Source organism: Lolium perenne, chromosome 3, assembly GCF_019359855.2.
Source record: "Lolium perenne isolate Kyuss_39 chromosome 3, Kyuss_2.0, whole genome shotgun sequence".
In the NCBI taxonomy this organism is placed as follows: Eukaryota; Viridiplantae; Streptophyta; class Magnoliopsida; order Poales; family Poaceae; genus Lolium; species Lolium perenne.
The window spans coordinates 307,575,793-307,586,717 of NC_067246.2; the positions used below are offsets into that span (position 1 = coordinate 307,575,793).

Here is a 10,925-nt window from a genome sequence, read left to right on the forward strand (position 1 = left end):
CGTGTCCGGCAGCCCGCCGCCGCGTCGCTTCCGCTTCTGGCGCTCCTGGTCCCCGCATGGACCACTCGGCCGCGGCGTCAATGGGGAGGGCTGTTGTCGGCGGGCACCAGGTCCCGCAGCCGACACGGCGATCGCCACCTCCACCGCGGCGTCCTCTGCGCGCTTGGCCTCCTCCTCGGCGAGCTGGTTGGCGGCGGCGGCCTCCTTCTTCGACGACTTCCTCTTCCGCCCGCGCTGCGGAGAGGAGGGTTGGTCGTGGATGACGAGGGCGCCGCTCCTGCGCCCTCTGGTCGACGGTGGAGACGCTGGCTCCTTCTTGACGAAGGCCGGTGTCGACGGAGACGCCGGCTCCTTCTTGATGAAGGTCGAGGGCGCAGATCCGCCGGACCTCGACGCGGACCTCGACCCAGACGAGGAGGAGGACGGCGTCATCCTCCTCGGCGTCCAGGAACTACCGTGTCGGCGCGACACGGTAGCCGCCTCCGACGGCGGCATCCCCAGAGGGGGGTAGTTCCCACCCTCGATGTGCGCGAGCACATTCGCGAGGGTGCGGTTAGGCGCGCTCCACCATTGGCGGCGACCGGCGGCGTTGTTCCTAGCGGGAGGAGGAGGGGGGCCGTCGTAAGCGGCGAGCTCGTGCTCGTACCTACACCGGAAAAAGTCGGTCCACGCCTCGTAGTTGTCGGGGAAGAAGCGTGGCTCCCCGCGCTGCTCGTCACTGAGAGTGACGAGCACCGCGTCGATCTCCGCCTTGAGGGCGGCCCGACCCATCGGTAGCGGCGGGATCGGGACGCCGCCCGCGCTGAGTCGCCATCCTCCCGGCGCGTGGAAGTCCGGCGGTGCCGGGTAGCGGATTTTGGCTCGTCCAGCCCACGATGCCGTGCCTGTGCTAGTCCTGGCCAAATCATTGGCCACTTGAGGGCGGTGGAAAATTGGTAGCTTTCACTAGGTCCAGTTCCAGTCCGTTCCTTCTTTCTTTTTCTTTGGCAAGCCAGTCAGTTGCTTCGATCGCTCAATAGATGAGCCTGCAACTCTGTTTGTACCATTTTTTTTTCTCTCCTGCAAAAGCGCATGCTGCCGCCCAGCAGGCCTTCCGTGGCTTCGTGTCAAGTTTGAAAACTTCAAAAGAGTAACTGTAGTGCAACACTGGAGTGTACGATAGTACTGTATTTTGAATTGTAGCACTTTCTGCTATTTTCAGTTTCTTAATAACTTTCTACGTATTTATAACCAAACCATCCAAGACAATCCCACCCAAAAAATCGTTTTTCCACAAAATAGCTCCACAACTGGCGGATAATTCATATCTTTAGGCTTCTCCACGATGGGGGTTCTTTAGGTGTTGCTCTAGGTGTTGAACAGTACTGCCACTGGGCTGACATGTTGGTCCACTGCGCCGTGTATGGGCGGAACACCAGTGGCCGGGGGTTGTGTCTGGCGACCTTGTCACCTCTGGCAGCCAAGGTTCAGACAGTTTGGGTGTTTGAAGAGCCATCATCTGTCATGCCACCTCTTCCTTCACTTCCACACTTATTCACGTGCTTCCTCAACATTGTCCTTTACTTCCGTCCTCTTCGGTTCAACCTAACAATGCAATGGCAAGGAGGTTCAAGTAGTATTTAGTCCAAGTGAATAGGAGATGGACACACATAAAGGAGAAGGAGAAGATTCACGTCTGAAGGCCATGTTGTCATGTCACAAATTGGAGCGCTTGATATGGTAATGTCCAGGAAACCAACCATTTCACATCTCCCCGTCCTCGGTTTTACTCTTCCCTATTTTTTGAAGAGTAAACTATCAAGTTAGGCTCGTGATTGAACCTATGCAAGAATCTTCTTGGGCTTACTTAGATAAGCATGTCATTTGGTACAATGCACGAATATCCTCAGAATGTGTTGTTCTTATGGAAATAAAGACGCGTTAGAATGCACCAACCGAAATTCATTAACTACATTGCGATAAAGTAGTTGTTGCTCCGTAGATGTGAATGGATCATCTCATACCAACGAGACATCTCTCTCGTTTCCTTGTTCTTTTGTATCATCAGCTATTTAACATAGTTTTGGTTTGAGAGGACAGACGACATACCCGTGGTACATGCTTGAACAAGCACACCACATCTGTTTACTTACAATATGAAGTTCTTTAGCATGTTGAGCCATGAGACCTTGGTAGGCTTGAGTTTTGACTTTGTAAGAAAATGATTGACCGGTCAAAGTTACGGTTACAAACACGCAATATTGAAACGTTTGTCACGTGCAGAAATTTTGAAAGATTTCTCTGGCTGGAATTTATTCTATCACACTCTTTTGGCCGAATGTAATTGTAGAAAATATGAAAGGGTATACAATTATTAATGTCCTTAATTATCGTTTCCATCATCTGGCTATATAGTATCTGTGCGATATGCGTTTGGCATCACTTGGCAGCGCAGATGAATCAGGTGAGCTCCAGCGCCATTGGCGGGTCTGATGTGCCGCCACCACCAGAACAGCAACAGATGTTGGATGCGGTAGGCCTCACCATGGGGGTGGATACCAAGTTGGCGATGAGGCGCAGCATTAACCGAGACAGGATGTAAGCATTCGTTACTTTTATTCGCTCCGATTGGGATGACTAGAATATATACTATGTAGTTTATTCACTAACTAATTTAATGGCTAAGGGTTTTGATTGCATACCTGAAACAGTAGTGTTGTATACGAGGCCTTTGCGCAGCAATTATGAAACTTTGTGATGTAATTGAACCTTCCCCGTTCTTGTCCTCCGCCGCTGATTTTGATCTGATACCTTGTTCTTGAAAATCACAGATCCGAGCATATAGAGAGTAAGAAATACTTGGCTAACTTGCAAGGGATGCTGCCAGACCTTGCGACACAGCTCGAGGAAATATTGTTTAAAGTTCATGGATGCAAGGTGTTTTTTTTTTCCTTTTGTGATTCGATTTTCAAACAATCAAGTTAATCTCCAAGCAAAAAAATATATACTGTTTCACCATTTTAGTTACTGGTATTTATGTTTTTTGGACAGAGGGAGTACTACAATATGGTGGAGCGGCTGTTTGAGCCAGAATTGCAGCTTGCTATCCAGCTCTTGAGTGTCCAGAACCCACAAAATCAAGAACTGTCAAGGAATATCCAAACTTTCCCTGCAATAGGAACAGATTTTTGCGCACCTGGTAGTATCAAGGGCGAAAGTGGAAATCCTATGATGTATTCAGATGTGAAATTTAAGATGGGACTTGCTTCTTCATCTCTAATAGGCATGTTGCTTCCACAGAGTGCACATAATTTAACAAAAAATGCTGCTCATACCATATCCTTAGGCGCTTTCAAATATTCATCTATTGCACTTTAAAATTATGCTCCATATACTATTCGTTCTTACAGATTTATATATGATCCGCACATGTATATTTTTTTCTTTTTCTAGTTTGTATTATAGACCATGTTTCCCATTTACTAAGTTGTTTGTGCTCCCTTCTTTCCAGGAAAACATCCCAAGGTGATGGAGGCGAAGGAGGTCCCAAGGGAACTAAAGTTCAGCTGCCCAGTCTGCATGAACGAGCTGGTGGATGCATCATCCACCATATGCGGCCACATCTTCTGCGAGAACTGCATCAAGGCCTCTATCCAGGCTCAGAGAAAGTGCCCTACCTGCCGGAAGAAGCTGACCCTGCGCGGTTTCCACCGGCTCTACCTCCCGGCGACAAACTAGAGCCGCTGCGCCAATCTGAACTTTCTCCCCACCAGCATTTTGGGATTGTATCTGAATGACTGAATCAGCCTTCACAAGGTTATCGTTACCAATTAGTTTTTTCCCAAAAATTTGAGAACCATGTTTTCATGGCACTTGAGACGTCGTTATCAATAAGTATCTGTAGCTGGTTAAGAATATAGATATCTCAAGACTGTTGTTGCCTTTCCTTTGGCATGTCAAAGCCCGTGCCTGGTATTGTGAACTCCGTGTGCGATGAAATATTTGATATATATTTTTTCTGTTTTTTAGGGTATATGATGTTGTCTGCAAACTCCATTACCTCCAGAATACAGATTTGTTCAGGTCACAGTTTTGAAGATTTGATTATTTTCAAGGCTAACCCCGCTGTATTAATAACTAGTAAATATGCCCGCGCGTTGCGGCGGATTAACTTTTAATCAATATTACCATAAAAAATAAGTTGTCCACAAATACAAGGACCTTGCTGCGGGTTAATCATCAATGGTGCAGATGATGGCACACCTATAGCTCGAGAGCCAAAAGCACCTTCCGAGAGCTGTAGCTAGCTAATCAGCCTTTACGTTTCATGTTTTAGCAGGGTCATTATCTCTACCTTTCATGTTTTAGCAGGGTCATTATCTCTACCGATGGGCAGACTCATACACTCTGGGACTAAATCCCCTGATGCTCCAGAATCCAGATGTTCAGCCATCTATTTACAGCCTGACTGTGAACGACCAGATTCTGACTGTAATCGATCAGGTGGCCCTCGCGAGGGGAATACACAACAAGTTAGTGGCCTACACGCGGCACAAAGGCACACACAAGTCACACAATTAGCAGCTGCTAGAACGAAGCACGGGGCATCCTATCTGCCACTTCTTTTCATTCTTATCTTTTCACCACATAATATTCTCTCTCTTTCTTTCATTGAAGGTAGCGGCAAAAAAATTCGATCAAAGAAAGCAAATTTGATCGAGCTTTGCCATGATGTATAGAGCAGGTGGTCTAGTTGCCTCCGTTGCCGCGAGCTCGAGGTTGTATCGCAACACGCTAGCTAGGCTTTCGAACATGAGAAAAAGAAAAGGCCTTCGAACTAGTGACAGACCACGCGGTGCCGCAGCTCGCTAGCTAGGACTTCGAACCAGCGACGCAGGCACGCAGCACGCGGTGGCGCACGAAGACACAGGAAGTCTGGGCGCTGGAGCGGACCGTGGAGAAGGAGAAGTGAATCGGGGACATCGGACATGGCATCTCGCCGGGAAGAAGAGCGGGGAACACATGGCTAGCGGAGGTGGGACCGGGCCAGCGGGGCAGAGGAGGCAGAACCTTCGACGGGCTCCCGGCCGGCGGTAGGGTAGCCGGGGCGGCGCGTGGCGCTGCAACGGGACCACGCGGTGTCACTGCGTCAGGTACCCAGATTGCCGGCACAAAAAAGTGCCGGCAAAGATTTTTCAAGGCATAAAAAAAAAGTGTTGCGTTTATTCCAGTCGAGGTAGGTCTTTGCCGGCATTTTTAGAAAAGTGCCGTTAATTGTATTTTAAGACACTTCCAAAAGTGCCGCTAGTTAGTATTACCGGCACTTTTGAAAGATGCCATGGAATCTTTTTGCTGCCACTTTCCGAAAATGCCATAAAATCTTTTTGCCGGCACTTTTCGAAAAATATCACGAAATCTTTTTACTAGCACTTTTCTAGGGATACCATCTAAATTTTTTGCCGGCACTTTTAAAAGATGCATACAATTACTTTTTCAGGCTTTTAATTCTGGTGCCGCTGATTATTTTCTTAGGCATTTTTAAGGTTGCTATACTGCTTGCAAACATTTAAGCAATCTACAATTAAGCATACATCACACTCAACAAATCAAGCAATGTTTAAAACCAATATTTCCAAGCAATCTAGGTTTGAAACCAACATTTGAAACATTCAAGGATTCACAATCCATGCATCTAATTAACTTCCATGACCAACAGTGTTCATCGCCACATCATGAACAACATGGTTTGAAACCATTAGATAAAATACACAACAAGGTTCATCTAACATGGTTCATCTAACTGGCTTCCATCTTACTTGTCTGACCAACAAGGTTCTTTGTTCCCGATTCGCTTGCTTGTTCCTCCAATGTCAGCATCCTACCATCACATCTAGAATAAACAGACTAAACACAGAAGTAGTTATGTTCCTTATACCAGGGAAGTAGATATATTACCCATTGCGAAAATAAAATCCAATTGCAGCAATAATGTGAAGAAAATCGTCTAATATTCGCACTTACAAATTCAGTAGGTCAAAAGCTTTATGGAGCCTATTACAGGAAAGATATTAGAGTACAAAATAAAATCATTTGTAGCAACTAAATATTAGTTGGTTCTACACAGGTAATAGGCCAAAACTAAACATAATGGCTTAAAGAATAATTACTTTTATCCTGTAACAATACCTCGTATCGAAATGTATATAGAGAGCAAAAGCTCAACAGAGATGTGTTATTAGACAGTTAAGGCTCTGAGCACATGAATAAGAATTAGGGGGTTAGCTTAACCATGCTCGTTGAAGAGATTAACCCATGCATGTTTAAAGTGGCTAAAAAGTAGGTCGTGCATTATAGAAAATTGGGTTCTATAGGAAAAAGTATATAGTAGTAGACTTTAAGCAACGAAGCATCATTTATACCTTGCCTTCAATCTTATCAATGACACTGCAATTTCAACATAACACATGTGAAAAAATCAGTGAATTATGATTAATACAAATGTGCTGCATGCAAATGAAACAAGGTAAGGAGATTATCAATCTTGAACCTACAACATGATAACAATGGCAGCTTCTATGGAAAAGCTTTAGCACAAACAGTAACGCAAACATACTGATGACTGCTAGTCACTGATGGGTACAACAGATAAAAATTACCTATCAGTATTACTGTACCCAGTTGATTTCAAGGGGAATGCAGTAACATCCATTTCTGTTCCACTCTTTATGTACTGCATAAATACACCAAGTACATGTTGTGTCAGGTTTGACACAAGTATCCTGTCACTACCACTTGAGTTTTAGAGTGGTATTTATAGTGACTGCACTTAGAGTTTATTTATGTCCAAGCAACTACGTACAGGTTAAGGCACTCTCCAGCTAAGTTGGTTTAGAAATTTAAAAACAAATCAAGCAATTTGATTGTTTATGAACTTGTGGACATAGGCCAAATAGGCACTGTCCTACTCAAATGACAAATACAGATTATGCAGTTTCAAAAGATAAGATAAGAAAGACAGAGAGCAACAGTAGGTAGGGCACAGGATGCAGGCAGATGCTTTTGCCTAATTCAGCTTTTTATCTAGCCATTGCAGCACACACGTTTTTTGCCTAATTTTGGTTTGGCGGGGTTGTTTGAGGGACGCCGCTTGCACCCCTAACAGTAGGACCAATTTCAGTATGAAATGAAGCAACATTTAGAAACTGCTCATATGTGCAACTAGACAAGTAAATCATCCTACACGAGTTTGTAAATGTGCTTTCCAACCAACCTTGTCAGGTATACCAAATATCCAATAGGTTAAGTAAGATTCTATAATGCCAAAAGGCATTTACTAGAGAAGTGGAACTCTGGTATCAAGTATTCAAGGACTAACCTTCCCTCCGGCCCATCTTAGACAGAAGCGTGTGCCCAATATTGTCAGCTTGAATCTTAGCCTTCTCGCAGCTTCTTTGGTAGCCTTTTGTGCTGCAGGATCAGTACAACGTGCCATGAACTTCTCAAGTTCTTCCTGAGGAACGAAGTCACCCATGTGGTGTCCCCTCTAGGAGGACCTAGAAACACAGAAAAGATTGTACTACAATAAACATCGAAGTCTCTACAGCCTACCAATAGAGCACTGGATAATAATAAATGTAAAACGGTACCCTGAACAAGGCAAGAAGGTGGTGACATTTCCAACCCTTTCAATCAACACCCTTTCCGGCAATATCGATACAGTTAATCTACAAGTGGCAGCCATAAGAAAAACCAAAACCCAGCATGTACAGGAGCACTGTCAATATTAAAGAAAGCAGGTTACTTGTGTTAAGCTTCATGCACTAGCCACTTGAACCAAAAGTCCGAACTGATGGAAAGGGCTAGGCAATCCACATATACATTTCACAACACCCCCACTCGCGTGTGACGGGAGAAGAGAAAGTCAACACGTGAAAGAAGAAGAGCACACCGAAACAGGGCATCAACGGTGGCTAAAGAGGGGGGCAACAACAATTTTTAGGCTTAATTGCGAAAACCATGTGAAAACCAGGATTTGAACTCGAGACCTGGGGCTCTGATACCATGTTAAGCTTCATGCACTAGCCACTTGAACCAAAAGTCCGAACTGATGGAAAGGGCTAGGCAATCCACATATACATTTCACAACAACTTGAAGCCAGTAACAAAAAATATTGACACAGTGAAATTGTGTACAGAAGCCCAGCATGTCTATTTGTATATTTCCTATGGTTGCAGCATTGTCTATGCATTTTAAACTTTGCAGTACAGGAAATCAAGAATTATTAAGTGATAGAGTTGCACAAACTACAAGCTCTTTTTTAAATGTTCCCATGCCAATTATAGATCAGCAACAGTTGCATTTAAATAATCACCATGAGCATGGAAATTGATCAAACATAAGTTGAAAGTAGCAAGAGAAAATTCAGACTCCCAATAAAACATAAGTTACATATAAATAATCATGATGAGCATGTAAGTTGACTGTAAGTGTATTGGAGAAACAAAATTCAGTTATATGAGGGATTTTGAAGAAATAAGAACCTGTACAGATATGCCATGCCTTGATTGTCAGTGTACCTACCCATAGTACTCCGTGTGCCCGATTGCACTCAGAAGTATGAACAAGACAATGTCTCATCGACCGCTACTGATGAACCCACGTTGCTTCCCTTTCACTTGGAAGAATGCTAGCAAAGGAGACAACGAAACTACTATTACCCTGTTGAGCGGAGTGGCAGATAGTTATACTGCTGCCTTCGAAGTCACTACACAATACTTCAATGTGATGCTCAAGCAATGAAGAATACACAAGCAATGAAAATGTATCTTACTCTGAAATGCTGATCAAAGCCATCAGCACGCTCTGCAATGCTTACTGTTCTTCAAAACCTACATATTGCATATACAGTTTGTAACAACTAGAGATTGTGCCTCATATCAACTAATAATGAATCATGTTCATGGCAACTATAAATTCGATAACAAGATCACACCATTTGAACATAAATACATATCAATGGTGGGTATGGGCATTTTAACGAACAAATCAATGGTGGGTGTAGGCATTTTAACGAATACATCGTGGGCAACAATTATCCCCAAATCAGAATTGAATGGATCAACTAATGAACTGCACGATAGGGGCTAGATTTGAAGACTAATCCATGTATGCAACTGAACATCAAATCCCAAACACATTAGTGGACTCACCAGATGATGCGTGCCCCTCATCGTCGATGGGAATGGACGATGCTCGTGGCTGCAGCCTGGTGCCGTCTCCATGCTTGCAGAAAGCAAAGCAACAAAAAAAGTAGAATCAGCCAAAGAAATTTACACAGACCTCGACTTGATGTAGTATTTGCAAATTGCTGCACATTGGACATGGCATTGACTTTATATGCAAGGAAACGCAGTAATCTAGCAGCAAGAGCGTGTGTGTTTTTTTTGGGATTAGCTGGACAAGCTGGTTAAAGTTTTTTTTAGTTGAGAAATTAAAGCATGTATCGTCATCGAAACTAAACCTGCACTCTCTTCTACTGTGTACGAATGTTCAGTGCTTGGAGCAGGACAGAGTGGCAGTTTCAGGAATAACCGAAGTACAATACAGTAAAAACTTTTTTTTTTTGAAGAATCGAGGTTCAACTCACATCGAACCGTGTGGTAATCTGGGCACCACAGACCACAATATCCTCTAGAAAAACATTGCATCGAACATTCGGCTAAGAAGTAGAGTACGACACTGCTAATTTCACCAACAGAAGCAGTAGGAAAAGATATAGCTGCGCAGCAAATCGCGCAGTAACCACGCCGGGGACTCAGTTAATTTCACCAATAGTAGCAGTAGAAGCAGTAAGCAAAGCAGGAGTTAATTTCAGCAAATCGCGCAGTAACCACGCCGGGGACTGCCGTGATTTACGACCTCCCACGCGCGCGATTCTCGCGACCAGTCCGCCAAAAATTACTACTAGTACTACCGCTAGAAACGTCCCGGCGATGACCTGCAGCTCGCCGCAGCGCAAACCCATCCAAACCCCAACCAAAACGAGGCCAGGAAATCTCAAAGCCACAGCATAGCAGGGGGAGTGAATCCATCAGGCAACGGGAGGAGCTAGCGCCCCGATGGAGGTAGCGAGGGATCTGCGCTTACCAGCCTCCTCCGCCTTCCGCGACGCGAGGCGGCCGTCCCGGAACGAGACCCTCCGCGGCTCCGCCATGCCCTCCGCTCCCGGCGCGGGTCGCCGCCGCGTGCGTGGGGTCTGGAAGCTTCGATTTCGTCGATGGGAGCGGCGGCGCGGTACCGCGGCGGCGACCGTGCCGAACCCCACACCTAGGGTTAGCCGCCACGCCGCACTCGGGGGCAGAAAGGCGGGGCGCTGGTAGGTATCCGGTGGAGGGGCCTACGAAGAAGCTTGCTCAGTGCGTGGAGGCGGAGGATGCGGCGGCGTTGGACGGCACGACGGCGAGAGACGGCGGGCATCGGGGACCGAGGAACCAAGGTCGCGACAGAGAGGTAGGTGCGGGAGAGGAGTTGATTTGGGTCGGGAAAGTCTGTTCGAATTTTGCACTTAGGCCCTTCAGAAAATATTTGGGGGGAGGGGAAATGCCGGCATTTTTACTAAATGCCAGTATACATCAACATTAACGGCACTTCCTAACATATGCCAGTAATTAGGTGATAATTTGAAGCACTCATCAAAAAAGTGCCCCTAATCACTAGCATCAGCGGCATATTTTAAAGTGCCGGCAAGAAATGTGCCGGCAATACCGGCACGTGAGGTAGTGTGTTCCGGGCCAGCGACGCAGGAGCGCTGCTTTAGAATCTGCTTTAGAATCCAAGAGGGCATGGCGGCGGGTAGATGGTAGGGGCGCTAACAGGGGAATGGAGAACTGCGCATCTTTCACGTGAAACGTTATTTTACGTGAGCGGTGGCATTGCTTCGTAAATT

The 10,925-nt window shown here is 45.6% G+C and overlaps 1 protein-coding gene and 1 long non-coding RNA gene across 7 annotated transcripts; one reads left to right on the top strand and one right to left on the bottom strand.

The window, feature by feature from the left end:
* Positions 1 to 2,335: 2,335 nt before the first annotated feature.
* Positions 2,336 to 4,007, top strand: LOC127345364 (uncharacterized). Its single transcript, XR_011754337.1, has 3 exons — positions 2,336 to 2,577; positions 2,811 to 2,916; positions 3,031 to 4,007. It is a non-coding gene; the product is annotated as an uncharacterized lncRNA (long non-coding RNA).
* Positions 4,008 to 5,653: 1,646 nt separating this feature from the next.
* Positions 5,654 to 10,542, bottom strand: LOC127345368 (SURP and G-patch domain-containing protein 1-like protein). 6 transcript variants are annotated; one of them, XM_071828625.1, is made up of 8 exons: positions 10,127 to 10,537; positions 9,190 to 9,262; positions 8,811 to 8,868; positions 8,561 to 8,666; positions 7,626 to 7,703; positions 7,355 to 7,532; positions 6,636 to 6,709; positions 5,654 to 6,423 (listed from the first exon to the last, which is right to left on the bottom strand). In XM_071828625.1, the coding sequence occupies exons 6-8, from the start codon at positions 7,508 to 7,510 to the stop codon at positions 6,393 to 6,395; spliced, it is 261 nt and encodes an 86-aa protein (XP_071684726.1). In that variant the 5' UTR covers positions 7,511 to 7,532; positions 7,626 to 7,703; positions 8,561 to 8,666; positions 8,811 to 8,868; positions 9,190 to 9,262; positions 10,127 to 10,537; the 3' UTR covers positions 5,654 to 6,392. The 6 variants fall into 6 exon arrangements, 5 of the variants coding, with proteins under 5 accessions (XP_071684726.1, XP_071684725.1, XP_071684724.1 ...); XM_071828624.1 differs by having other exon boundaries at positions 8,561 to 8,698; XM_071828623.1 differs by having other exon boundaries at positions 7,626 to 7,753; positions 8,561 to 8,698.
* Between the last annotated feature and the right edge of the window lie 383 nt (positions 10,543 to 10,925).

Coding starts and splice junctions, on each gene's coding strand:
- LOC127345368 (XM_071828627.1), bottom strand. CDS start 7,510: ATGGGTGACTTCGTTCCTCAGGAAGAACTTGAGAAGTTCATGGCACGT. Junction 6,710..7,354: donor TAAGATGGGCCGGAGGGAAG/GTTAGTCCTTGA, acceptor GTATTTATGCAG/TACATAAAGAGTGGAACAGA. Junction 6,424..6,635: donor GGGTACAGTAATACTGATAG/GTAATTTTTATC, acceptor TTGAAATTGCAG/TGTCATTGATAAGATTGAAG.